General features: G+C 50.8%; 1 protein-coding gene across 3 annotated transcripts in view; it reads left to right on the top strand.

Annotated features, from left to right (window-relative positions):
* Positions 1-26,992, top strand: part of UBR4 (ubiquitin protein ligase E3 component n-recognin 4) — a 130,704-nt gene that overhangs the window by 97,111 nt on the left and 6,601 nt on the right. For all 3 annotated transcript variants that reach the window (XM_040987991.1, XM_040987992.1, XM_040987990.1), the window contains exons 74-102: positions 251-490; positions 1,151-1,289; positions 2,312-2,437; positions 2,535-2,663; positions 3,438-3,781; positions 5,472-5,562; positions 5,815-5,899; positions 6,066-6,193; positions 7,459-7,588; positions 8,023-8,180; positions 8,848-8,957; positions 9,470-9,611; positions 9,956-10,037; positions 10,329-10,502; positions 12,709-12,830; positions 13,902-14,099; positions 14,816-14,896; positions 16,323-16,410; positions 16,868-16,995; positions 17,799-17,906; positions 18,611-18,730; positions 19,126-19,316; positions 19,744-19,917; positions 20,272-20,371; positions 22,248-22,466; positions 23,276-23,389; positions 24,222-24,364; positions 24,592-24,717; positions 25,454-25,648. In XM_040987991.1, coding sequence (XP_040843925.1) covers positions 251-490; positions 1,151-1,289; positions 2,312-2,437; positions 2,535-2,663; positions 3,438-3,781; positions 5,472-5,562; positions 5,815-5,899; positions 6,066-6,193; positions 7,459-7,588; positions 8,023-8,180; positions 8,848-8,957; positions 9,470-9,611; positions 9,956-10,037; positions 10,329-10,502; positions 12,709-12,830; positions 13,902-14,099; positions 14,816-14,896; positions 16,323-16,410; positions 16,868-16,995; positions 17,799-17,906; positions 18,611-18,730; positions 19,126-19,316; positions 19,744-19,917; positions 20,272-20,371; positions 22,248-22,466; positions 23,276-23,389; positions 24,222-24,364; positions 24,592-24,717; positions 25,454-25,648 — 4,185 coding nt within the window. The remainder of the gene's footprint in view (positions 1-250; positions 491-1,150; positions 1,290-2,311; positions 2,438-2,534; positions 2,664-3,437; positions 3,782-5,471; positions 5,563-5,814; positions 5,900-6,065; positions 6,194-7,458; positions 7,589-8,022; positions 8,181-8,847; positions 8,958-9,469; positions 9,612-9,955; positions 10,038-10,328; positions 10,503-12,708; positions 12,831-13,901; positions 14,100-14,815; positions 14,897-16,322; positions 16,411-16,867; positions 16,996-17,798; positions 17,907-18,610; positions 18,731-19,125; positions 19,317-19,743; positions 19,918-20,271; positions 20,372-22,247; positions 22,467-23,275; positions 23,390-24,221; positions 24,365-24,591; positions 24,718-25,453; positions 25,649-26,992) is intronic.

Raw genomic sequence — 26,992 nt, 5'->3', positions numbered from 1 at the left:
ACATTCTGTGCCACAGCTCTAACCCCCTTTTTACTCTTTTTTTTTTTAACTGAGAAAATGCAATGAAGGAGTTTCTTTTTAATGAGCTTGCTGTTTCCCAGGTTTCTTTCCTTGAGAGCACTCACTGACTGCCTTACAAAAACAGGCCAGTTTCTTCCTTTCACCGGTCAGCAAAACCAAAGTTTCCATTCTGTTCCCATTGAGAGGCTCCCGGGCCCTCTGACCCTTCACCTGACACTGTCTCTCCTAGGCCAGCTCGGTGGCACAAAGCCAAGAAGGTCCAGCTGACTCCGGGGCAGACCGAGGTGAAGATCGACCTGCCATTACCCATCGTGGCCTCCAATCTGATGATTGAGTTTGCAGACTTCTATGAAAACTACCAGGCCTCCACAGAGACCCTCCAGTGCCCGCGCTGCAGTGCCTCTGTTCCCGCCAACCCAGGGGTGTGTGGCAACTGTGGAGAGAATGTTTACCAGTGTCACAAATGCAGGTAAGCCAGGGCTTTTCCCCAGGTTAGGGCTTTAGAGATGCCTTACTTTTTTCTTTTTTCTTCTCCTGTATTTGGAAGACAGAGTTCTATGCAGAGAATGAGATCTTCCATCTGCTGCCCAACTCCTAAGTTACCTCCAGCAGCCGACCAGTGGTGGATCAGGCCAGAGCCGGGAGCTTGGCTCCAACTTAGATGTGGGGACCCAAATGCTGGTCCTCTATTAAACTGCTTTCCCTTGCAGATCAGCAGGGAACAGGCTCAGAAGTGGGACAGCCAGGACTTGAACTGGTGCTGTCAGTAGAGGCCAGTGTCGGAGGCAGCAGCTGTACGTGCTGCACTGCTACACCAGTCCCACTTTATGTATCTGTAACTCTAACTGTGGGCAATTTGAGAATATTTTAAAAATTGTTACGTCGAGTAGGTCTGTGGCTCTGGAGAGAGGAGGGAGGAAGGGAGGTGTGGAGTGACACGTGTGCTTGTATGCTTGCTCTCATCCTGAGGCAGGTCTGTGGGGACAGGAGTGAGTTCCCTGAGTTTAGTTCTGGACCTTCCATTCTTAACCTTTCACTGTTGTCCCTACAGTCAGAGTATAGATGTGGCACAGACCTCCTTAGGGTCCCCTCACCCTGCCTAACTCACCCAGACACTTTGGTTCTTCAGGTCCATCAATTATGATGAAAAGGATCCCTTCCTTTGCAACGCCTGTGGCTTCTGTAAATACGCTCGCTTCGACTTCATGCTGTATGCCAAACCTTGTTGTGCCGTGGATCCCATAGAGAATGAAGAGGACCGGAAGAAGGTAAAGCCACACCTGGCCTAGACTTAAAACAGTGGCCTCCATCTTGACCTTTAGACAGAATTGGTGTAGTGTGCTTGTCCTTTTAGCTGAAGTCTTTCTCAGCTCAAGTGTTGAGGCCTGGCTTCTGGGTGCAAGCAGATAGTACATAAGGAATGCTAGAACATGGTTTGCATGGGTTTTTGGAGAAGGGTTGATTGGCTGGAAACAAGTCTTTCAAGGATTTGGAAAGACCAAAAGAATTTGGATGATTGACCTTGCATTTGTTCAGATTGCTTCCCGTCATAGCTGTTGGCATTTTCTCAGTGTTAGCTTGTCATGGTAAGCATGGGCTGGTGGGGGAGGGTTTCTGGTGAGTAAAGGGTAGTGAAAGTTGGGGGAACCTACCAGGACGAAAGAAGAACATTGAACTTTATGGTCAGCCAAACCAAACCTCCCATTCTTGGTCTATTTCTTCATTCTTGTGTGACTAGCATCATTTACTTCTCTCCACATTGTGTGTGTCACATGTGTATATTGTATGTTCCGTATGTGTTGATTTTCATCTGCTTAAGAAGCAGAGCAACAGAGAGAGACTCTTCCAAACACTGGTTCGTTCTCCAGGTGCCCTCCATAGCTAGGACCGGGTCAGGCCAAAGCCAGGGACCTAGGACGCCATCTGGGTCTGCCATGTGGTAGCAGGGGCTTTAGCTCTTAAGCCATCATCTGCTGCCTCCCAGTGTGCATTAGGAGGAAGCTGAATTAGAAGCAGAGTGAGTGAGACCTGAATCAGCACTCCAGTGTGGAATACAGGTGTCCCAAGACATGGATTAACCCACTGCACCACAGTGTCTGTCCCTCTTATATGCCGTTCATATAACCAACCTTGTAGGATTATTGTGCAGAATAGGGAGAATACGGGAAACATAGTGCCTGATTTAGAGGAAATGTTTCAGTAATAGATAACAATTAGTATTATTACTAACTAGGAAAATTAGGGGAAGTCATTATACTAGAAAGCATTTATATAGCTCTGTTCCTTCTAGGCTGTCTCCAACATCAATACACTTTTGGACAAAGCAGATCGAGTGTATCATCAGCTGATGGGGCATCGGCCGCAGCTGGAGAACCTGCTGTGCAAAGTAAATGAGGCGGCTCCAGAGAAGCCACAGGTGATGCCAGCTAGAGAAGGGGCATTTACAAAGGACACTGGGTGGCGATGAGAGCATCTTGGGGTTGAAGTTGACCCTGGTCCCGTTGGGCTTGCAGGATGACTCGGGAACAGCAGGAGGCATCAGCTCCACTTCAGCCAGCGTGAATCGCTACATCCTGCAGTTGGCTCAGGAGTACTGTGGAGACTGCAAGAACTCTTTTGACGAACTCTCCAAAATCATCCAGGTAGGAAGATGGGAGAGGCTGGTGAGTGTGGTCTTCTTGTTGGGATGCTGTTTCTGGAGAGTCTTGCTGCTCTCATCCTGCCCTTGCCCCAGCCAGGAAGCAATACCATCACCCGGAGCAGCATCTGCCATGCCATCTGTGGTGCTCTTCAAAGGGTGCATTTGCTCTTGGAAACTTAGAAGGGAAGGTCGCATAGATCAGCTTCTCTTGGTCATTTCAACTCATCCACTTGTAGTACAGGGGTTACTGGTTTTCAAAAATGGAAAGCCAAGATTCCCTATTTTGTTTCCTGATGTGTCCTGTTTGTCAGATTGATAAGCATGGACACTCCAGCTGCAGTCCCCAGAGAAAGCCAGGTGTAAGCTGAAGCACTATAGCACTGATCCCTGTGGTCCGTGGCACTTCATACCAGGAGAGCAGCTAGTTTGCCTGCCTTCTCAAAGGCTGTGTGCTACTTTTGCTCCTTACGCTTACATTTCTGGCTTGTCTGTGTTCTGTAAGAGACTTGGGAATTGAGAGCCTGAATCTGTAATCAGTTGGCTTTTCCCTGCATCTTTATCGCGGTCAAGCCAACTGAGCATCAGTGTTTTCCCCGCAAAATGGAGAGAAATTATGTGACTGCTATGTTACATACTTTGAGTGTAAGCAGAATATTAAGAGAATGCATTTAAAGTTTATTTTCCAAAGTAAAGCTGATTTTTAAACTGCCTCTTTTTCCTAGATTTTAATTGCTATTTTTGTGTGTGTGTGTGTGTGTGTGTCTTTTATTCTTAGAAAGTCTTTGCTTCACGCAAAGAGTTGTTGGAATATGATCTGCAGCAGAGGGAAGCGGCCACCAAGTCATCCCGGACATCTGTGCAGCCCACGTTCACTGCCAGCCAGTACCGCGCCTTGTCTGTCCTGGGCTGTGGCCATACCTCCTCCACCAAGTGCTATGGCTGCGCCTCAGCTGTCACAGAGCATTGTATCACACTGCTGCGGGCTCTTGCCACCAACCCAGCCCTGAGGCATATCCTCGTCTCTCAGGGCCTTATCCGGGAGCTGTTTGATTATAATCTTCGTCGAGGGGCCGCGGCCATGCGGGAGGAGGTGCGCCAGCTCATGTGCCTCCTGACTCGGTGAGAGAATGCACCTAGTGTGTGGGCACTGGGGTCGGTGGCAGCAGCGAAGCTGAGAGCATTGTGCTCTGGTGGCCACATGGGCTAGGTGGCAGAAACAGGAAACCAGGACGATGCCCACAGCATAAAGGACAAACTCACGGGGCACTGAATCCCAAGTTTCCTCATAAATGGTGTTTGTCTTGTATTTTTGTGGGTTCCAGTGATGTGTCCTGATGAGGGAGGAGAGGGCAGTGAGCAGGCAGTTGAGCTCCTGAAATCCTCACAGAAAGAAGCTGGTGGAGCGCTGGGAGCTGGGGAGCTTAGAGTTGGACCGGAAAAGTCCAGTTGAGCATGTGGCGCCTTGTGTCATGGACAGATTACTCCGTTATCTGAGCCCTGCTTTCCTCATCAGAAGAGTCCCGATGCTGGGGAATGCCTGAAAGACTTGAGGAGAGGATGGGTGAAGTGATTGCATAATTGCTAGCCCTTTTTTTGTTTTAAGATTTGTTTTATTTGAAAGAGAGAGAGAGAGAGAGAGATCTTCCATCCAGTGATTCCTTCACGAAATGGTTGCATCTGCTGCTTGGCTCAGTCCAAAGCCAGGAGCCTAGAGTTTTTTCTGGTGTCTCCCGAGGACTTGGGCCATCCTCTGCTGCTTTTCCGAGGCACGTTAGCAGGGAGCCAGAACAGAAGTAGCATAGCCAAAACTCGAACCGACGTGCGTGTGGGATGTCAGCATTGCAGGGGATGGCTTTACCTGCAAGGCCTCAGTGCCGGCCCCCACTCATTTTTGAGGAGTGTTCAGTGTGTAACAAATACTGCTCCCAGAGTTTTATGTGCATTATTCACCAAAAATGTGCATAAGTTCTCGAGCAGGTTAGGTGCTTAACAAATGTTACTTGCTAAATTATTTATTCACTTATTTAACAAGTTTGTGCTGAGCAGCTGCTGATCCTGGGGGTACAGAGATAGAAGAGGCAAGTCCTCATGTGGCCTGCATTCTACAGTGGGAGAACTGCAGGAAACCGACACAGTGTGATTTCAGGAAATAAGATGATAAGGAAAGATAACAGCAGAAATGGTGACTCCGATTTCGCACGTGGACTTCCTTGAGGGGCTGAATGCCTGGCAAAGCTCTGCATGTCAATTGGCATAAGTCCTGCCAGGATCCTGGCGTGCAAAATAAGCCACCAGTGGAGGGCCTTGGAGGCAGCAGGTGCCAGGAATATCAGAGAAGCACCAGGCGGAGGCGGGGCCAGTACCTGTTAGGGTCTCAGGGTCCCTTCAGAGTGTTGAGAAGCCAAAGAGCACTGTGAGGCAGTGCATATGTTTTCTGCTCTATAATAATATAGATGTGATAATGAAGAGCACAGTTGGGGAATAGAGGGACCTCATGGGGAAGGATATGGAGGCACTTGGAGGAGATAAAGAGCTGTGATAAGATCAGGTGGCCTCCTGGGTATTGCAGAGTTCCCGGCAGGCAGTGGGTCATACAGCCTGGATCGTGGATCAGCATCTGAGCTGTTCTTTCCGTGTTAGTGTCTATTCCCAGGGAAAGCAGCTACAATGTGCCCTTTTCCTTGCAGACCGTGGTTTATGATGCAGGAGAGATGTTGGCCCTTCCTTGGGTTTGTGTTCCCTGGGCTGCTTTGGGCAGCACAGCGTGTCACAGCCAGTCTCAGTAACATGGCTGTTTCTTTTCCCCCAGAGACAATCCAGAAGCTACGCAGCAGATGAATGACCTGATCATCGGCAAAGTCTCCACTGCCCTCAAGGGCCACTGGGCCAACCCCGACCTGGTGAGCAGAGCAGCTGTCCTCTGGGGCTCCTCTGTTGCTTGTGTGTCTTCCTGTCTCTGTGACGGAGGAAGGAGCGAACGGCACATCTGCAGACCTTTCATCCCAGACGCTGTCCTTGGGAGAGCCTGGGCACAGGGGTTTCCATGTCAAGACCCCCATCTCAGACGGGGCCACCCAAAGCAGGCATTGGGTGTGGGTCCCCGGAGCAGAGCTTCAACTTCGTCCTGAGACCCTTCTCCGCTCACCCCCTAGGCGAGTAGCCTTCAGTACGAGATGCTGCTGCTGACAGATTCCATCTCAAAGGAGGACAGCTGCTGGGAGCTCCGGTTACGCTGTGGTGAGTTTGGGGAACATGTCTGGGTAGGGGGTCTCAGCAAAAGAAAGAGACTCCAAAGTGTTGTGATACCAGTAAAGGGGCGAAGCAGAGAGTGCAAACCTCATGCGGTCCCTGTTAGTCAGCAGCCGTGTGTTGTGGTTGTGACTGCCCTTCCTGCCATCTCCAGCTCTCAGCCTTTTCCTCATGGCCGTGAACATTAAGACTCCCGTGGTTGTTGAGAACATCACCCTCATGTGCCTGCGGATCTTGCAGAAGCTGATCAAGCCACCTGCTCCGACCAGCAAGAAGAACAAGGTACTGGGTCAAGATGGGGAGCCTAAGAGGCATGTGCCGGAGGACAGCGGCCCCTTTGTTCCCTGGTCCCCTGGGTGTCTGAGCATGAAACTGGAAAAGTAGGAAGCGCAGTCCTGTGAAGGGTGTCCCTTGGTCTGGTCTTCTCAGCTGTGTCGAGTTTCCTTCTCAGCTGTTACAGCACATGCAGCAGTAATTGGAGGCCCTAGATTTTGAAACGGGTCTTTGTGTTCACGTCCTATCTCTTCCATTTCCCAGCATTGTGACTGTGCAAGTTTCTTGTATTCCTGATCCTAAGGGGCCATCCCATGGTGGGAATCAGTCTTCCCTGGCTGGGGGATTGCTGTCCAAGTGCTAAGCACCAGGGTTTATGTTTCTAAGAGTGTCTGGTCACTGAGTAGTTTGTCATGTTTTCCTTGCCCGGGTCTGTGCAGACAATTCTCCTTCCTTGCCTTTATTTCCCATCAGAGTTGACTCCTGGTGAACCAAGATTGTCTTGGTTAAAAGGCAGAGCCTTGTTTCTGTAGGCAAACGCTTATGTTTTTGTCGTTACTTACCCATCAGTGAGGAAGCCCAGTGCTTGGACTGTGTTCAGGTTTGACCTAGAGAGAGCACCACTTCTCAGGATGGGGTTCTCAGACCCCAGGTTTCCCAAGATTTTGAAAAGGGAAGTCTGTGAAGACCAACTTATTTTCTAAATTATGCTAGCATATTGTTTGCCTCTTTTTACTTGCTTGGTATTTGGGCTGATGGGTCCAATCTAGTGCTGGCTGAGTTTGGTGGTGCCCTGGTATGAGAAGCCTGTGGCCAGCTGTTCCAGCAGTCCTGCACTGCCATGTGACTTCATTCAAAAACATCTTGATGAAGTAACACAGGGTAGTTTGACTCCTCTCTGGAATACCTGAACATGGTTTAGAATGCTGGCTTAGGCCCATTCTGGTTCTTTGCATTCTGGTAACTGCTCGTGACCCCTTGAAGATTTATACTTTAAGAGACTGCAGCTCAGTCTTGGGGCAGGAGTTCGTGCATGCAGCTATGAGGTTGTCTATAGGAAACCACCTGTGTCCTTCCTTTCCCATCCAGCAAAAACACGTTGATCTTAAGTTCAGTGTGAGATGAGATGCAGCCACTCAGCTGGATTGTGGGGTTTAACAGGAGCGTCTGAGTGGGCACAGCAGCTCTGCACTGCTCCTGAGCTGATTGCCCGTGCTGCTGCCTAGTGCCCAGCTGTGCTCAAGTTCGTCCCTTGCTGTGCCTGTCCCCTCCAGGATGTCCCCGTTGAGGCGCTCACCACAGTGAAGCCTTATTGCAATGAGATCCACGCCCAGGCCCAGCTGTGGCTCAAGAGAGATCCCAAGGCATCCTATGAAGCCTGGAAGAAGTGTCTTCCTATCCGAGGTGTGTCTGTCGCCCACACAGGAATGGGGGAATGCCAGCTGGTCTCTGCCTTTGTGGTTTTTTTCTTTTATGATTTCTTTTTTTATGTGAAAAAGTTACAGAGGGGAAGGGTGAGATGGAGTGCTCTTCCATCTGCTAATACACTCCTGAGATGGTCGGAACGGCCAGGACTGGGCCAGGCTGAAGCCAGAGAGTTCATCTGGGTCTCCCACATGGGGAACAGGAGCCCAAGCACTGGTGCCATCCTCCACTGCTTTGGGAGCTGGTTCAGAAACACAGCAACTGGAAATGAACTGGTGCCCAGATGGAGTGCTAGTATCACAGGCAGTGGCTTTACCTGTACACCACAGCACTGGCTCCCCATTGCCTCGGTCTAGACACTGCCCGGCTGTCACTCTTGCACTTATTTATCCCTCCCGCTGTCGATCTGACAGGTACAGATGGCAATGGGAAAGCCCCCAGCAAAGCAGAGCTCCGCCATCTCTACTTGACCGAGAAGTACATCTGGAGGTGGAAGCAGTTCCTGAGTCGCCGGGGCAAGAGGACCTCCCCCTTGGATCTCAAATTGGGGCATAACAACTGGCTGCGGCAGGTGAGTGGCCATCTCCCTGGCCCCTGGCCCCTGGCCGCTGACCTGCCCCCAGAGGCCGGGCAGTGTGTACGTGCTCCTCATCGTGTGTCTGCCCTGTTCTGCTCTTGCCTCCTCTTGATCCTTTGAAGCAGGAGGAAGTTGAGCTTCTTGGCTGGCAGCCCCTGGCATGGGGAATGGCCAGGTGGATGCTCCTTTCACCTTTTCTACCAAGCTTGGGCACTCTGCTCTATTCTGTTGCCCATGTCACATGATGGAACCTCAGAGCCTGGCTCTCTGTTCTCATCCATGTCTTCTATCCTTCTCTTAAAGAGTTATAGCAGTTATATTGTAGAAAAGCTATTTGTTGTTTTTTATCAAAGGAAAACCTATAAGTTCAGCATCTGTCTCTTCCCCCCAAAAAAACTTACTGAACTTTGCTGAGAACAAAGTCTTCAGTCTTTCCCCTCCTTTAGTCTTCCGAAAGTGTGTTCGCCAGTCTGGCTGATGGAGGAGTGTCTGTCTGCAGCCGTGGATCTTTGTTAGCTGGGGAGCCGTACCTTTGACGTTTTCCTGGAGAGGCTGCTAGGAGCCTTCTCGGGGCCAGGAGGCAGTGACTGTACTCTCTGTTGGGGTCAGGGGAGACGGGGTGTCTCCTTAGCCTCCGATTCTCCTCTCTCCTGTCCTGCAGGTGCTCTTCACCCCAGCCACGCAGGCCGCACGGCAAGCAGCCTGCACCATCGTGGAAGCTCTAGCCACCATCCCCAGCCGCAAGCAGCAGGTCCTCGACCTCCTCACCAGGTATCCTGGGGTCTGGGCCAGGGAAGGTGGGGAGATTTGAGCTAGAACAGTTGCCTGTTGCCCAGAGGAATCTGTGGGTCAGAGTTGGAGACACACACCTATGGTCTGTGACTGTTTTCATCTCACGTGGAAGCCCACAGAAATGACTGTTTAAAAGCTGAGCTGTAGTGCAGTGCTAACAGCAGGAGCTAACATTTATTGACAGTTAGCAGGCGTGTAGTGTTTTGGGCTGCATGATCTTGTGTTACACTTAGAGTAATAAGCAGAATAAAAATGCTTGAAGAGTTTGGCATTCACTCCCTACAATGTGTTGTAGACTTGGAGCTCCACTGACCAGCAGGGGCCCCTTGTCCTAAGTGGGGGCGATCTGTTCTAAGATCTTCCCAAGGAGTAGGTTTGGGGTTTTCTCAGACACCCTGCGGCCGCCATCAGGCCTGCAGAGGGAAGAGCAAGAGATAGAGAGCAGCTGTGGGAGCTGCGGGGCCTCTCTGACGGGCCCTGTCTGTCTGCAGTTACTTGGACGAGCTGAGTGTGGCTGGAGAGTGTGCTGCAGAGTACCTGGCTCTGTACCAGAAGCTCATCACTTCGGCTCACTGGAAAGTCTACCTGGCCGCTCGGGGAGTCCTCCCCTATGTGGGCAACCTCATCACCAAGGTACCTCATCCCGCTAAGAAGCTTCTCTTCCTCCCATTCTGTCCTCACTGCTCTGATAGAAACTTTGAGGTATTCTTTTTGTTGAGAAAGAAGATGTTTGTTAAAAACACATTTTGAGGCTTTGTCTTTTTGCTAGAGCAGCCTGTTGGGGGCATTTCGGGTCTTCCAAGTTTTTAAGCAATCTCTCAGCACTGCAAGAGCTTCTTAGAAAGGAGTTCTGCCCGAGCTGACTAAGAAGGTGCTGACTGCTGAATGTTTTGGGGTACCACCGTCTCCTACAGCGGTGGTGGAGACTGGTCCTACATCATGGACTGTATGTTAACTGTGCTTGTCATCCTTTTTAGGAAATTGCCCGGTTGTTGGCCCTGGAGGAGGCCACCTTGAGCACTGATCTGCAACAAGGCTATGCCCTCAAAAGTCTCACAGGTAGAGAAGCCTGGCCCTTCCCTAGAGCGTCATCCTTGGTGTGTTTACAGCACCAACCGTTAGCTGCTTGTGTGCTGGAGTTGACTCCTGTTGACTGTAGTGCAGACTTACACTGTGTCTTCCCTCTTGTTGAGGGGTTTATGTGTTTGCTGTTGACCAGTTTATTTCAGCCCTGCCCTGGGCTCTCGCCTGATTGCCCTGATGTTTTGTTTGTTTGCAGACTTTTGAAGACAGCCTCCTTTTTAGCTTCTCATCCAGTACTCTTACAGCACCTGTTTTGTATCCCCATAGGCCTTCTCTCCTCCTTTGTTGAGGTGGAATCCATCAAAAGGCACTTTAAGAGTCGCTTGGTGGGCACAGTGCTGAATGGCTATCTGTGCCTGCGGAAGCTGGTGGTGCAGAGAACCAAGTTGATCGATGAGACCCAGGACATGCTGCTGGAGATGCTGGAGGACATGACCACAGGTAGCACTGCTGAGCAGCTGGAGCTTGGGGCGCACAGAGCCCCTTGGGGGCTCACCTGACACATTAGTGTGATGAACTCTACTCATGCAGAGCCCAGAGCCAGATGAGGAGGGCAGACAACTCCCTGCCTTCAGGGCGAGACCCCCTATCAAGAGCATGGGCTTGTAGGTGACAGTTCCAAGCTGGGCCCATTCCATTGGTTATTTTAGCTTGAGCTTTTTAGACAGGGTAGAGATCTAGGGTTCTCAGAGGATCTCTTCTTTATTCTGGAAAATTCTCAGTTGTTGTCTCACATTGCCTCTGCTCCAGTCTCCCTCGTTTTTCCTGATGAAGCCTTATTTTCACTCTTGTCTACATCTCTTTCTCTTTTAATAGAAGATTTACTTACTTAAAATGCAGAGACACAGAGAGGGAGACATGGAGGCTTCTTCCATCTACTCGCTTGCTGTCCAGATGACTACAGTGGCCAGGGATGGGCCGAGCTGAGGCCAGGAGCTGGAGCTCTGTCTGGGCCCAGGCACCTGGGCCATCTCCCACTGCTTTCTCAGGTGCCTTAGCAAGGAGCTGGCTCAGAAGATGCAGGGCAGCTGGGGCTTGGCCAGTGCTCCGATACAGGGTGTCAGTGTTGCACGTGGTGGCTACGTGTGCTGCCCCGCAGTGCTGGCCGTGCTGTGCGTGTCTTCAACCTCGCCATGACAGTGCTGCTCGTATGCTTATGTGACAGTTTGGGTAATTTCTTCGGGTCATCCATTGTTTTCCTCAGTATGTGTAATTTTTTTTACGCCTCCCATTGAGTTCTTAAGTTTTAGATTTTATAGTCCTTGCCTTTGTATTCACATTTCCCATCTCCTTAACTATTTTTAAGCATTAAACATCTTTGTGTCTGGTAGTTCTACATTTGAAATGTTTGTGAGCCTGTTTCTGCTTGCTCTTCTGGCTCTTGTTCATGGTGCTTTCAGTGTATCACTGTATTGGTGACTTTTGATTGTGACCTCATAGCTCTGAGGTTTGCCTGAGGCAGTATTTAGGACCAAGTCAGTGGTGGGATTTCCCTGAAAGGCTTTGTAACTTTCTGTGAGCTTCCAGGACACTGCCATCCCAGACTGTCCTGAGCGTAGCCTTTTTCAGGGCTCCTAGGAAGTGTGAGATTTGAACCACCTCTGGGCGAGGGCAGCTCGTTAGCAGTTCTCGCAGGAAAACCGTCCCCTCTGCTCAGTGCTGTGGTTTATGGAGAGACCATTGCCCTCCAGCTATTTAGCCAAGAAAGTGGGAGCAGCACTTCTAGCTGACTGGATTTGTACAGGAGAGTGTGCGGAGTCCCGGCTGAACTCACTGCCTCATTAGATATGACCTGAATCCAGGTCTCAAATCCTAGCAGGTTTGGAAACCCAAGTTCAGTCTAAAACTGTTTTCACTGTTTTGCTTATTTCCTTGAGTTTCTGATTTCTCCTGATTTTTGGCTTATGATTCTTGTTTTCTAATGTGGTTCATTCCCTTGATGGCCACAACAGCCAGGGCAGGGCTAGGCTGGCACTCCATCCAGGTCTTCTGGGTGTAGGGACTCAAGGACTTGGACCATCTTATGCCGCTTTCCCAGGCACATTAGTAGGTAACTGGATTGGAAATGGAGCAGTGGGAATCAAATTAATGCCCATATGTCCATTGCAGCTAGCTGCTGAACTGGCTGTGCCACAGTGCCAGCTCCTAATTCAGCATTTTAAATGAGGAGTTCCAGGTTAGGGAACTTCTGCTGTATTGCCTATTGTCATCAGTCCACACTGTGCTGGCCGATGACCTTACTAGTGGGACCCTTAAAAAACAATATATTTCCTCCCTCCCTAATGACACAGTTATCTCTTTGACTCTTAAAGAACAATCTGCCTAATCTTTAGAATGAAGTTTAAAACTGTCGCTTCATCTCATTTGACTAGAACACAGGATTGCCTGCGTCAGGCATGGGGGTGCCAGGTTGAGTAAGTCCTTGTGTCTTTCCTTCAAGACATGCTTGGCTTTGGGTTGTTGCATTGAATGTGGTCTGGGTGTAAAGCAGTCAGCAGTGAGTTGAAGCATCAGGGCTGCCGTGTAAGACACTTACAGACTTAGCAGGCAGAAGGATCCGGTCACAGTCGGTGTGTCATTTAAAGCCTCATGTTGGTGTACACAGGTGGGCTCTCCTCGCTGACTGGGCTGCTTTGCTTTCTGGCAGGTACAGAATCAGAAACTAAGGCTTTCATGGCAGTGTGCATCGAGACAGCCAAGCGCTACAACCTGGACGACTACCGAACGCCAGTGTTCATCTTTGAGAGACTCTGCAGCATCATCTACCCTGTGAGCAGGGCGCTCCTTCCCGCGGCGCCCAGCGGCCATGAAAGGGGCATCTCCCTGGGAGCGGTTGTGGGCCGGTCGGTGTTTTAGGAAGATTTACTGCCAGGAAACAGAAGCTTTCTTCCTGTGCCTGGTGGGGAATCAAGACCTCCCTTGGTCTTATTTCCTCAATTCAAGGTCAACATTAGACACTTATTTTATTTCTTAAACTAACGCTAGTCTCCCACTTCCAAAATCCCATTGCTTATCAGTCCACCATGCTGTGGAAAGCTTTTTTTATTTTAATTTTGAGATTTGTGTTTATTTGAAACAAAGAGATCTTCCATTTGTGAGTTTTCTTTCCAAATAACTATAACTGAAGCGAGGAATTCCATCCAGGGCTCCTCCATGGGTGGCAGGCAGGGGTCCAAATACTTGGGCCTTCGTCTGCTGTTTGCAGGTGCATCAGCAGGGAGCTGAGTGAGGAGCAAAGCAGCCAGGACTCGGTCACTGCTCTGATGTGGCTTGCTGCGATGCTGGAGTCACAGGTGGCAGCTGAGCCCAGGTCCCATCATGCCGCCCCAAGGAGCAGTTCTGAATAGAAGCTAGGATAGAAGGGCATTTTCACATTCTGCCTTTCCCCCTTGTTTTATGTGCACCTGTGGTGTGTGTGTGTTTTCCCCTAGCCTGAACTTTATGAAAGTATGGTAGGATCCAAAGTTCCCTTGTAACTGAGGAAGGTGCAGTGGCAGTATTACCTGTTCACAGTGGACTGTTGTGGTTGGGCAGCTTTGAGTGGTGAATCGTAGAAATGCCCTCTTCGTGGCCATCAGTGACAAAGTCATTCCATCCCCAGTGTGGTAGTTACACAGGAGACAAGCAGGTCCGTTCTGACCTGTTTGTTAGCCTTGCAGTCCTGCTCGGACATTCAAGGCTTCAGGCATCGTATCTGGCTGTTTTGGAATCACCTCTGAGCTTCCTGTCCTTTGTCTTTCCCATGTGAGAGGCTTGATGAGTTGGGTTCTCCCTCCGAGTGTCCACAGGGATGAGTCTGCCTCTCTGTCCCCCCGATTCAGCCTTCACTCTGTCCTGTAGGAGGAGAACGAAGTCACTGAGTTCTTTGTGACCTTGGAGAAGGACCCCCAGCAAGAAGACTTCTTACAGGGCAGGATGCCCGGGAACCCATATAGCAGCAATGAGCCTGGCATTGGGCCACTCATGAGGGACATCAAGAACAAGATTTGCCAGGACTGCGACCTGGTGGCTCTCCTGGAGGATGACAGTGGGATGGAGGTAACGTACCAGGGAGCCCACTGCCCTGATTGGAAGCAGGGCTAGGGATCAGGTACAGGTGCTTCCCCTGAGCAGCTGTTTAACCTTGGGCGGGTCTTCCAGTTCCTCATCCACACATTGCAGGTCGTGAGTCCCACCTTCCTGGGTGTTAAGATTCATTTCCTGTGAAAGGTTTTGCCCAGTGGCTGGCATGGGACGAGTGGTTAGTGCCTGGAGGTGATGGTGGTAGGTTGCTGCTGCTGTTGCCACTGCTGGCAGAGTAAATTTCTCAGTTTACAAGTTAATTGAACTCCTTAAGTATTGGCGTTGTAAACCCTTTGCAGGTCTGTAGCCTGTGCTAGACACCTTTCCACAGACAGCTGGAATGTTTGGGTATTCAAATACACATGGTGAAAGGCAGGCATTGTGGAGTGAACAAAGAAAAACTGCTTATTCTGGTACTGACCCTATGATGGACCAAGGACAGGAGGAAGTCCTCAACAGGGGTTTTAGGCAGAAGTCCTCCATTGTATTGGAATGTTTGTGGCCCTGAAACTGCACAGCGGTCTGTGTCGTGCACAAATGGACATTTGTTTAGCACAAAGACATCTGTCAAGAGGCCATGATACACAGAATTAGGAATCCTGAAGTGCTGCTGTATAAAGTAACACCACATTTTGAAATGTGTTCGCCTTCAATTGTGTAGAATAACAAACTCATCTGTGTTTCTGTTCAAGCTCCTAGTGAACAATAAGATCATTAGCTTGGATCTGCCTGTGGCTGAGGTTTACAAGAAGGTCTGGTGTACCACAAATGAGGTATGTGTGTGCTTTCTTGCTCGAAGCTGTGGTTTTCCTTTTCTGACTTGAGCCAGCTTGTACCAGGAGAAGCCATTGTTAATCCCCTTACACTGAGCTTGCTGCCACACTTAGGAGCCTCTGCCCCTGTGTGTGGGCGTAGGGAGAAGACCTTGTCCTCTCTGGAGGCTTCTGACTAGCATAGGTTGAAGAGCTTCAGGCAGATGAAAGCATTTCCTGCCCTGTGCAGTCCCGGGCTGGCCAGCTCCTGAGGGCGCTGTGACGGCCAAGGCCTCATGCTTTGGGCCCTTTGGAGAGCCTTGCCACTGAAATTTTGTTATCGGCTTCTCTGGGCTTGCTCGCTGTTCCAGACATTTTCCCAGTTAGCTGTGTTAAAGGTCTCATTTCTATTTTACTGGTAGGGGGATTAAGATTCAGATCGGCACTTGTTCTTAAGAAAGGAAAGCCCCCTTCCCTCAAATGTGTGCAACAGGCCTGGCTGGGTCAGGCTGAAATCCCAAGCTTCTATGGGTTGCAGGGGCCTGAGTGCTTGGCCGCCGTCTGCTGCCTTCCCAGGTGCATTAGCAGGAAAATGAACCCACACACAAGATGCAGATGTCCCAAGTAGTAACTGCTGCATCGGGCGTGCAACCCTCTCCTTTTTAAATCTTTGTGACGTTTCTATCCCTATTTGTCCTTTAAATGACCAAAATATGTAACTGAATTCCAGGAAGCTGTTGGGACTAAGCACACCAAACTTGCTGTGCTTAGTCTCAGACATTCCTGAAATACATCGAGCAGCGTATCTGTACATCTGACCTTTAGTTTGTTATACGTTTTGGCCTTGCTCATTTCTGTTCTGCCACTCGGGCTGAAGTCCTGGTCCCACTGGACTGCTGCCTTTGGACAGCCGTTGCTGCTGTCAGTGATGTTTTAGTATCCAAACAGAACAGCACAGGTTTGATACTAGATGCACATAAAAAGTGAAGATGAAACTTCTGTGATGTAGGGAACTCAGTGAATACACATGGGCAGCTCATCTCGCCTTCTGAGCCACAAGGCAAGATAAACGTTGAGACTTGTTCATCCCTCCCATTGGCATGCACCATTCACTGAGGGGTCCTCTGGCCGAGCTTTTTCTCTGGGCCTTCAAATGCTTAATTAGCGCAGGACCTAACACATGAAACACTCAATAAATAATCGTAGTTATTACACGGTGTTTTATGAGGTTGTGTTTGTGAAATGTTTCCCACAATGTCTAGCCTGACATAGACACTCAATAAAATTAGCTTTCTTGCACCTCCGTGAGCTTTGTAAGTTTGGATTCTGGGATATTTTGTTGTTAAGAGGTCCTCCACATTGCTGAGGCACTGAACAAGGTGGGGTGTTGGGGTGTTAGTCCTCTGCACTTTTCTGGACCCATTGACAAGTAAGTTTCTCTGTACAGGGGGAGCCCATGAGGATTGTTTATCGCATGCGAGGGTTGCTGGGTGATGCCACTGAGGAGTTTATCGAGTCCCTGGACTCCACCACAGGTAATAATGGTGCTTTGCCCAGGACAGTGTTGGGCTGAGCGGGTTACTTCTCAGGAGTTGAGTATCAGCAGCTTCTCTCCAGGAATCTGCGTCAGACTTCTGGAGGGTAAAAATGCCAGCATCCGTGGCCTGGTTCCAACAGCTGAGGGGTTGAGCACAGTCTGACTTCTAGAGGAAGTTATGCGATCAGAAACAAACTGATTCGGATTTCTTTTTAGCTTGGATTTTTTTTCTGCGATTGGTGAAATGGTACATATATGTTTCACAGTTGTAACTGACTTGAACCTTAAAAAAGCTCATAGGAATGAGATATTGTAGTTTACTATTCAGTGCTGACCTGTGGTTGGCTCTGTCTTTATTGGAGGTAAGGAAAAGGCTGTCGGCTACCATCCAGGCAGAGGGCCCCTGGATCCCTTATTCACTGCCCCTATTTCTGTTTGTTTTCCCTTATCTGCAGATGAAGAAGAAGATGAAGAAGAAGTGTACAAGATGGCTGGGGTGATGGCCCAGTGTGGGGGCCTGGACTGCATGCTTAACAGACTGGCAGGAATCAGAGATTTTAAGCAGGGGCGCCACCTTCTAACAGTGAGTTGGGGGTCAGCAAGATAGGAACCAGCCTTTAAGCTTTGATAGAAGTCATTGTGCCACTTCACCGTAAAGGGCAAATGGTGCCTTGGCTGTTCCCTAAACCATCCAGACCTTAGACACCCCCCACTCCTACAATCCAGTGTGATGGCATCCTTCTGTGATGCTTCATTCATCCCGGGAGCCACCATCTGATTGTCTTTTCCTGAATAACTGCACTTGTGCCGATCAACATTTTTCTTTTATTATTGCTTTTCAAATCGGTTTCTGTAATATAGCTCCGATCTTGCATTGTAGAGTTTTGTTTGGGGATTCATACAGCTGTCTCATTAGTGAGGATTAAAGAGGTCTGTGGGTGCCACAGGGTGTGAGAGCATGTATGGCCTTGATCATGCCTGTGGTTTAAGTGACTGCCCTAGTTCTGAGCTCGTGGAGGCCATGAGCTTTGTAATCATTCTGCCTTCTATTAGGTCAGTTCAGTGTCTGAGTTAGTACAGGGATTTTTTTCTAGACCAGCAGAGCAGCACCTGTCCCAATAGGAGCTGGTGTCTCTGTCATAGTTTTAGCGATGGAGGAGGATATACCCAGCCCACAGGAGCTGCCTCTGGAAAATACTGCTCTTCTGAATTGCCAAGCTGATGGGAGAGCCCAGCCTCGGCCCGTGGAGCAACCACTTTTCACTGCCCTCTGCATCTTAGAGAAGGCACTTGGTGATCGAGCCTGGCCCCTCTTTGTTTCCTGCTTGTCCCTTCACCTTCCACGTGCAGATCACCTCATGGGTTCTGACTGTCTTCTCTTGTCAGGTGCTTCTGAAATTGTTCAGTTACTGTGTGAAGGTGAAAGTCAACCGTCAACAACTGGTCAAGCTGGAAATGAACACCTTGAACGTCATGCTGGGGACTCTAAACCTGGTAAAGAAAGTGGGCTGTGGATGATGAGGAGGGGGGCTTAGGGGTCCTGGTGGGGAAACACCTCAATTCTGGGGTTAGATACAGGGCCTCAAGCTTTAGTGCAAGCCCTTCCGTCTGGCTGCCTGATCATTCAGTAGGTCCTTCTCCTGCTGGCTTATGCTCATGCAGTTGGCATGGCATCGCATCCAGTCCTGAGTTCAAATGGGAGAAGGCAGGCCCTGCAGGGTCCAGATTCCACAGCACACACTTGCAGTCTCTGGGAGTTCAGGCTCTGAAGGGCACCCTTGACCTTGAATCTTGAGCGGTTGTAGGGTTTTCTATTTGCTTCAATCACTTCTCTTTGATTCCCTAGCAATTAAAAGAAATGTATTTATTTTTATCTATTTGCAAGGCAGAGCAAGAGAGAGGAAAAAAGAAAGACCTTGCCTTGTCTACTGACTTAATACCCAAATGTTCACAGTAGCAAGGGTTAGACTAGGCCAACGCCAGGAGCCTGGAGCTCTCCAGCTTTCACATGTGGGTGACAGAATCCCCGATGCTTGGGCTATTCTGTTTTCTTTCAGCATGTAGTAGCAGGAAGCTAGATTGGAAGTAGAATATCCTGGACTGAAGTTGGTGCTCCATTAGAGGACATGGCAGCTTGCTCTGTGCCATAGTGCTAGTGCAGTTTGATCTTGAGAGTGACTGGGTCTCCCTCCCTACAGGCCCTGGTAGCTGAGCAGGAAAGCAAGGACAGTGGGGGAGCAGCTGTGGCTGAACAAGTGCTTAGCATCATGGAGATCATTCTCGATGAGTCCAACGCTGAGCCCCTGAGTGAAGACAAGGTGAGTGGAGTCATGTCCCTGTGTTTCAGGCCTGGGATCTGCGCTGATATTGTCAGCAGTGGACTTGCTTGTGTGTTACTGAGTTCAACCAAGGATCGTCCAGCCGACTCACATCATTTAATCAGCTGCTCTCCATCTATAATGTCTCCCATTCTAATTGGTGCTAATGACGTGGCTGGAGCTGTGAGCCTTCTGTTCAGCAAGGAAGAGATGGGGAGTGTTTTGATCACTTGATGCTGAACAGAGCCACCACAGAACTCAGCGCTGTTGTTATTCCCAAAGAGCTACTGGAGCACAATTCTTAATGACTGAATGAGAGTGAATGAGCTTTGGGGTCAGCCATTGTCTGCAGCCACCATCCTGGCTACATGAAGGGCCCTGCCCTCTCTTTGCAGGGAAACCTTCTCTTGACGGGTGACAAGGATCAGCTTGTGATGCTCTTGGACCAGATCAACAGCACCTTCGTGCGCTCCAACCCCAGTGTGCTTCAGGGCCTGCTTCGCATTATCCCATACCTTTCCTTTGGAGAGGTAGAGAAAATGCAGATCCTGGTGGAACGATTCAAACCCTACTGCAACTTTGACAAGTATGTGGCTGGGTGGGAGTCTCCACAGAAACCCTCACCCTCGGTCCTCTGGGGCTCATGTAGAATCATCCAGATTTCTCAAACATTCTTGTGTGCCCTCTCTGTCTTTTAAGGGGCTCAGTCTAGCTGGGGAGTCAATGGAAGTATATTGTATAAATTAGCAAGTGGCCAGGTAGAGAAGGTATGGCTGTTGGTGAAATAGGAAGGATTCTGATAAGGTTGGGGGAGGCACGTTTGAGGGTCTGAAAACACAAGAGAATGTTAGAGAATGTTGTTGAACAAGGGTGGGGGTGCCAGGAGCCAGGTCTGAGGGCGTTCATGTTTAGTGAGAGTTTTGACTAGTTCCTGTGCTGGTTGAAGATCAAGGGCAAGGCTTCATGGGTTTTGTCCTGTGTGTCACACACTCAGCCTTGCTCTTCTTGTGTAGGTATGATGAAGATCACAGTGGTGATGACAAAGTTTTCCTGGACTGCTTCTGTAAGATAGCAGCTGGCATCAAGAACAACAGCAATGGACATCAGCTGAAGGACCTCATCCTGCAGAAGGGGATTACCCAGAATGCCCTAGACTACATGAAAAAGCACATCCCCAGTGCCAAGAAGTAGGACTCTCTGCCTTGGAGGGTCTCTCCCCTCCCTTTTCCTGCTCCAGCACCCTCGTGTGTCACACAATTCATGCCTGCTCCTTGGCCCTGCCTTGGGGCCTTCTGCCCCCTCTGGCAGCTCTTGGGGTGACCACTCAGCCACTGCACAGTCCTCCCGGGCTGTGGGAAAGGGGCCTGGGTTTGGGTTTTTGTTCATTTTCAGAGCTGGTTGGTCTTTGTGATTCTTTGTGACACCTTGGAAGGGTCTTGCCTGAATAACTCCTGCTAGTTTAGACCAGCCAGAATCAACAGCTGGTTTCTAGGTAGCCTTGTCCCCCTGGGCCCACTCATGTGCCTTCCTCTGCTCTGCAGTTTGGATGCCGACATCTGGAAAAAGTTTCTGTCTCGCCCAGCGCTGCCGTTTATCCTGAGGCTTCTCCGGGGCCTGGCCATCCAGCACCCTGCCACCCAGGTGAGTGGCTGGCATGCATGTGTACCTTACTGTCTGCAGGCAGGGCATGCAGGCTGAGGGAAACAGGGACACGTCTCTTCCATCTGCCGCTGACTGAAGAAATAGAACCCCCTGGTTTACCTCAAGATGTTTGCCGCCGTGGTAGAGGAGAATCTGGAGTCGAAGGGACTCAGGGCAGCCAGTGCATTTCTGCCTGGAGGTCATTGTTAGTGATTTCTCATTGGGAGCACTCTTAGTGGGGGCTTCAATATGTCCTGGATCATCTGTGCAGCAGCTGAACTAACTGGGATGGTTGACAACTAGGCTGGCTCTGTGGCCACAGGCCCTGGGACTCTGAGTACCAACACCTTGTGTTCTGCTCAGCCGGAGGCAGCTAAAAGCTTCATTCTTAGGGAAGTCTGTCTGGGTCACTCTGTAACTCATTCCTAATCTCTTACTCATGTCAGTCCTCACAAACTCCAGTCCAGGTCCACCTGTAAGAGGGACAAGGACTGGGCTCATGTTTTCTCTGAGTAACAGGTTTGTGTGTGTGAAAGGCAGAGTTACAGAGAGAGAGAGTGCGATATCTACAGTGATGAGGGCTGGGGCAGTCCAAAGCCAGGAGACTTCTTCCAGGTCTCCCCTGTAGGTGCAAGGGACCAAGCACTAGGCCATCCTCTGCACCTTTCCCAGTTTCCCAGTCCATTAGTAGGGAGGGAGCTGGAGCGGCCTGGACATAGACCAACCTCTGTTTGGGATGCTGGTGTCCTAGGTGGCAACTTTACCTGTTAAACCACACAAAAGGATTTCTAAGAGAGCCTGGCACTTGCAAATGTGAGGGGCACAAGAGGTGTGCAACATTTCAAGAAGTAAAGGGAGTTGCATATGGAAGGAAGACCTAAAGTACAGCCTTGATATGTGCAGACGGTCTTTCTCTCTTTCTCTTTTTCTTTCTCTTTCTCTTTCTCTTTCTCCCTCCCCTGCTCCCCCCGCCCCCCGCAAACACTGTGGGTGCTGAGCTTGGGATGCTGATGGCCCAAATTCGGAGCAGTTGACATAAGGGCTGGGCATTAAGGAGCGCGGGACGTGCAAGGACCTGTGATTTTGCTGAGACATGGGTCTGACGAGTCCCCTGTGTGAGACTGGATTTATGAAGCAGCGAGTGCCTGTGATGACTGCTGCTGAGCCTTCACCTCACAGCCTCACCTGTGGCTTTGCATTTGCCATCAGATTCACAGTACTTGCTGTTGTTTCACTTGTGACGGGCTGGTGGGGTAGCGTAATGTGAAGCTGGCTCCCAACGAGCAACCTGGAGTGCCTCCTGGGCACAGCTCCTGCCAGTGCTCTGCCTTACCGCTCCCTGGCCACAGTCTGGTGCTGCAGCACCCACTGCCAAGTCCCTCCTGCACAGGGCTGTCTTAGTGATGGCTGCTTTTGAGAAGTTGCTCATCTCCACTTCCACTGGAGCAGTACTACCTGTAGCATACCTAGCCTGGAACAATTGCCACAGGTTTGGTTGACCTAGAGGCTTCCAGGTGAGGTCAGGGCAGTCTCTTGTGAATCGCTGTTTGGGCCTGTTATGCCTTGAGCTCACCCCTCACCTCACCAGCTGCTGCTGCTTCTCTCCCTGGGCCTTCCTCTTTCACTGCGTTGTCTCATGTTGAATTATCACTGTGGCCTGGCATTACCCTGTTGCATATGGCGTGATGAAGGCTGAATAGCCTGTAAGTAACTGGTCAGGGGACAATGGCAGAGCCAAACCCTTCCATTTGTTTCTGTTTCTGCCGGTATAGAATCAAAGCCTCTGGCTACCCCCTGGGTGGTTTCTAAACCCTGAAGCTCCTGGGAGCAAGGCTTGTCTGTAATTGGAGGCACGTTTCTCTGGTCTTCTTTGCAGGTTCTGATTGGAACTGACTCCATCACAAACCTGCATAAGCTGGAGCAGGTATCCAGTGATGAGGGCATCGGGACTCTGGCAGAGAACCTGCTGGAGGCCCTGAGAGAACACCCTGATGTAAACAAGAAGATCGACGCGGCCCGCAGGGAGACCCGGGCTGAGAAGAAGCGCATGGCCATGGCAATGAGGCAGAAGGCTCTGGGCACCCTGGGCATGACGGTAAGGCCCTACCTGGCCCTGCTCGCTTGCCCACACTTAATGAGGAGATGGCCATGTCCCTGCCGTCTATACTTGAGGACAGAACTAGGGCCCGAAATCATGGAGGTGAAAGCTGGACGTGGAGGCAGGTGGGAGCTGGGGGTGTTGGGGACCCACAGCTGTGACTGTTGTGTGCATTCAGTGAAGACTCAGGTGAGCTAACTAAGCCTGTTCACAGTGATAGTGCAAGTGCTGACCACGCCGACCGGTTAGGGAGGCTTGTTGCATGCTTTGCTTGCTGCCTTGGAACATCTTATTCCAATGGTTCAGTGAAGCTGGCCTTACTGTAGCCGTGTTTCAGATGAGGAAACTGAGATGGAGAGGTGAGATCAGTAGGCCTAAGCCTGTCACCAACAAGTGGGCGAGAAGATTTTGAACCTGGGTCTATTGGACACAGGCTGTTTGTGCCCTTTTCAGTATCCCACCTTGAGGAAGCTGTAGTCCACAGAGAGCCTTTTCACGGCCAGGGGAATTGTCAGCAGACCAACACTCCCACGGGAAGTGGATCGAGTAATGGCCCTGGGCAGCTGAGATTGGGTGTTGCTGGCACAGAGTAGAGGATCTTTTTTTGGTGGCAAATGGTGCCCTGCCAGGGTTCCCACACTTCAGTGCTTCCTGGCAGAGGAGTCTGAGTCTTCGAGCCTTCTTCAATGACTCCTAACAGGCTCTCCTTGTGGTGTATGTGGAAGAATACCCTGTTCTGCACGTCCCCTGGCAGGGGAGGAGGGCATGTGGAAATGTTCTGACCTGACTCCTGGGTGTCTCCACAGACAAACGAAAAGGGCCAGGTCGTGACCAAGACGACGCTGCTGAAGCAGATGGAGGAGCTGATTGAGGAGCCGGGCCTCACGTGCTGCATCTGCAGGGAGGGGTACAAGTTCCAGGTACAGCTGCTGGGCTGCACTCCGGCCTGAAGACCTGCCCCGTGTTCTGGGCGGCCTCCCTCCTGGGGCCCAGCTTATGCTTGATGGGCTAGGGAGGAGGCTTAAAGCTTAGCAGCTGTCAGGAGGACCGCGGCGGTGGTCGTTGTCCTTGATCCGGCTTCTCTTGGACAAGTAGCCCTTTGAGTTTCCATCTGTAGGTGAGGCCTCCTGCTTGGAGCTTTATAGAAACTGGCTAGTTTCTTTTCTATGTAAAAAAAAGCCCCGACTTCTGGTGAAAATGACAGACAGAGCTAGAATTCAGCCTTAGACTCCTTGGACTCTGAACCCAGGCTTAATACATAGTGCTGCTTCCATTTGGGGGCCCTGTGAGGTCAGACCCTGCCCCTTTCGCTCGCTTAAACAGAGCACCTGCCCCAGAGAGGAGTCTGCAGGTGCCCCCTTTGACTCCAGCATGCATGTGCTACTTGGCACCTGGGTTGCGGGAGGGCAGGCCCCTCCGTACACGCATTACTGGGTCCTGTGCCCCCTGTCGCAGGCTCCTCTGCCCTTCCTGGTGGAGGATCAAGGGCAGATGACTTGTCAGGAAGCTCTTTCTGGCCTTTTCAGACAGCTGAAGCATCAAGAAGAGAAAGGTGACTTAGTTCAGGCTTTGCACAAAACCACATTCCTGCTGGCTGCTGCTTGTTTCATGAGGCTGTGCCTAGCCGAGTGTTTACCCGTGGCTGAGGGGGACCTCACCCCCTCGTTAGCACACACACTTGCATGGTTAAAGCAACTTTCTAAAGCCAGGAGGGGGCTTTGTACTCAGTTCTCCTCTGTGTTTTCTCTGCAGCCCACCAAGGTGCTGGGCATCTACACATTCACTAAGCGGGTCGCCTTGGAGGAGATGGAGAACAAGCCTCGGAAGCAGCAGGGCTACAGCACCGTGTCCCACTTCAACATCGTGCACTACGATTGCCACCTGGCTGCCGTCAGGTGGGCCTGGCTTGTGGGGACCAGGCGCTGTTCTGCCGGAGTGGGCCTCTTCCCCAGGGCCTGCGCTTGCTGGCGCTGGCTCTGCCAGCCTGGAGGTCGCTTTGCCCTAAGCTGAAAGCAGTCTTGCTAAGCAATGTTTGCCATTAAGGTTACAAGTGGCTGTTTTCACTTCTCCCACTCTTGGTTCATTCCAGTACTCACCGGTCCCTGCTCTCCTCCCTGTGCAGGTTGGCTCGAGGCCGGGAAGAGTGGGAAAGTGCTGCCCTTCAGAATGCCAACACCAAGTGCAACGGGCTCCTTCCCGTCTGGGGGCCCCATGTCCCTGAGTCAGCTTTTGCCACTTGCTTGGCAAGGTGAGTGTTGAATATTTGCCTGGTAGAAATGAATCCAGGCCAGTCCAAAATCACCATTTGCTGTCTAGAGCAGCTGGGCGGGGGGGGAGGTCCTTACTAAGGGGACGGTCTACATGGTCCAACCTCAGGCTGACAGCAGCCAGCACCCTCAGCTTCTGAGGCACTGGGTAAGTACTGTCAACTCTGTTGGTCTTCAGCCTGAGACCTGAGATTTCTGCCCTCCAACTTAGTCCTTGAGGCCAAGAGTTTCCAGTTTTGTACAGTGAGTAGGTGACCTGATGTTTAAGTAACGAAAGTGGCTCACTGGCAGGAGGGATATTGTAAGGCCATGGTGGTTGTAAAATTCCAAGTAAAGCTTCACCAGAGGCCTTGTGTCATTTTGATTCCCACCCCACGTCCTGTTGGGTGATAGATCCCTGGCAGTTACGATAATAAAAATGGGCAATGAGTGTGAGTGCTTACCTTCTGTGGTCATTATACCCATTCTGCAGATGAAGGTTGAGATTCAGGGGAGCGAGGTAATGACATACTCGGGGGTCACTCCATATGTCCTGTGATGTCTGTCAAGAACTGGGCAAGAATGAAAGTATCCTCGTGCTTGCCTCCACACTGTTCTGGGCGTTCCCTTTGTCTTCCGTTTATTCACCCTGATGGCCATCGGAAGGAGTTCTGTCTGCCAGGCTGGGCTTTTGCTAGGAAACCCAATTGCATCATTTGTTCTGCTTCCCCCCCCCAGGCACAACACTTACCTCCAGGAATGCACAGGCCAGCGGGAGCCCACGTACCAGCTCAACATCCACGACATCAAGCTGCTCTTCCTGCGCTTTGCCATGGAGCAGTCATTCAGTGCCGACACCGGCGGGGGAGGCCGGGAGAGCAACATCCACCTGATCCCATACATCATTCACACTGTGCTTTACGTCCTGAACACGTCAGTATCCCGTCGCCCACGTGTGGCTCTCAGCTCACCCACCCCATCCCCCTTCTTTCCCATGCCAACCTAAGGCAGCCTTTGTCGAGGTAGGGAAGTTCATCTCTTGAAACCGGAGAACGAAACTACAAGGGTGATTTCCTTTACCAAACTGCCTCATCTTCCACTATGGGCGGCCAGGAGATACATCCCTGGACTGACTGGCAGGGCAGCAGGAAGTGGGAGAAGGCCAGGCCACTAAAGTCTATGTTGATGCAGCCACTACAGCTACTTTCAAGACTCTGGGTGGTGGGAAGCCGTGTCAGGGCTGCGCTGCGATCCTTAGCCCAGGATCACAGTGAGTTTTTAGAGGTGAAGGCAGCAGAGCTGGGTTAGTGATCCCTGCTTTCTCTTCTGTGTGTCATGCTTCTGGCAAGTGCAAGGGGCAAGGGGTGATGACATTTTGGGGGAAAGTCAGCCAGGAATGCAGACACCAGCAACAACACGGGTGTAATTTGTGGCCAGTTGCACATTAGATTGATACCTGGAAGTATGATTTGAAGGGGGCACTCGGAGGGAGTAGGGAATCTTTTATTCCATTCTGAAATTTAAAAACAAGACCAAGACGTGTATTATGTCTTGGCATATGGTTTTATTTAAATGGGTTCCTACTTGTAAGCCCTGTTTCCTGCAGTCTTGCAGGCCTCCCGGGCAGGGCTCGGCGCCTGTGCACTGCCCACCTGTGTGGCTGGCATTCAGCCCAAGCAGCAGGACAGCCTGTCTCTTGTTCCCCGGGGCCCGCCCTCCACAGCAGTGTTTTCTCCTTCCCTCCCTGCCATCCTGAGACTGCGGGCTTCATTGTTGAGGATGCGGGCAGGTCTCTGTCAGCACATTACATCATCTGCTGAGCCAGAAGCAGATGCTTCTGTCGGAAGAAGCACCTGCTTCACAGACCTTGCCACCATCCGAGCCATGCAGCAGGCCTGAGCGGGCTAATTACCAAGATTCCTGGGGCCCTGGCCAGCCCTTGGTTCTTGCAGAGACGTGTCTCTTGGCAGTCTTGAGGTGGACTGGACTGCTCCCTTCTGCACGAAGAAAACAAGCTCGGCCAGGGAAACAATTTCCGTGATTTGCTTCACTGGAATAGAACCAGTGACTTCGGGGGTCCCGTGGTTCTCATAGGCCAGGCATTTTTAGCTCTGGCTCATGTCCCTTTCAGGAGATGGGGAGTTGACTCTGTCCCTGTGGCCTTGGTCAGTCAGAGGCTGAGCTGGAGGCTTTGCAGGAGACTACTGCTCTGCCACAGGCTGTCTTCCCTAACCAGCCATTTGACTTCGATGAACTTGGTCTCAAGGCAGCGGGGTA

This window comes from Ochotona curzoniae, unplaced genomic scaffold, assembly GCF_017591425.1.
Source record: "Ochotona curzoniae isolate NIBS_2020 unplaced genomic scaffold, NIBS_Ocur_1.0 contig_4792, whole genome shotgun sequence".
NCBI classification, from domain to species: domain Eukaryota; kingdom Metazoa; phylum Chordata; class Mammalia; order Lagomorpha; family Ochotonidae; genus Ochotona; species Ochotona curzoniae.
This window is presented reverse-complemented; position numbering and strand designations above follow the sequence as displayed.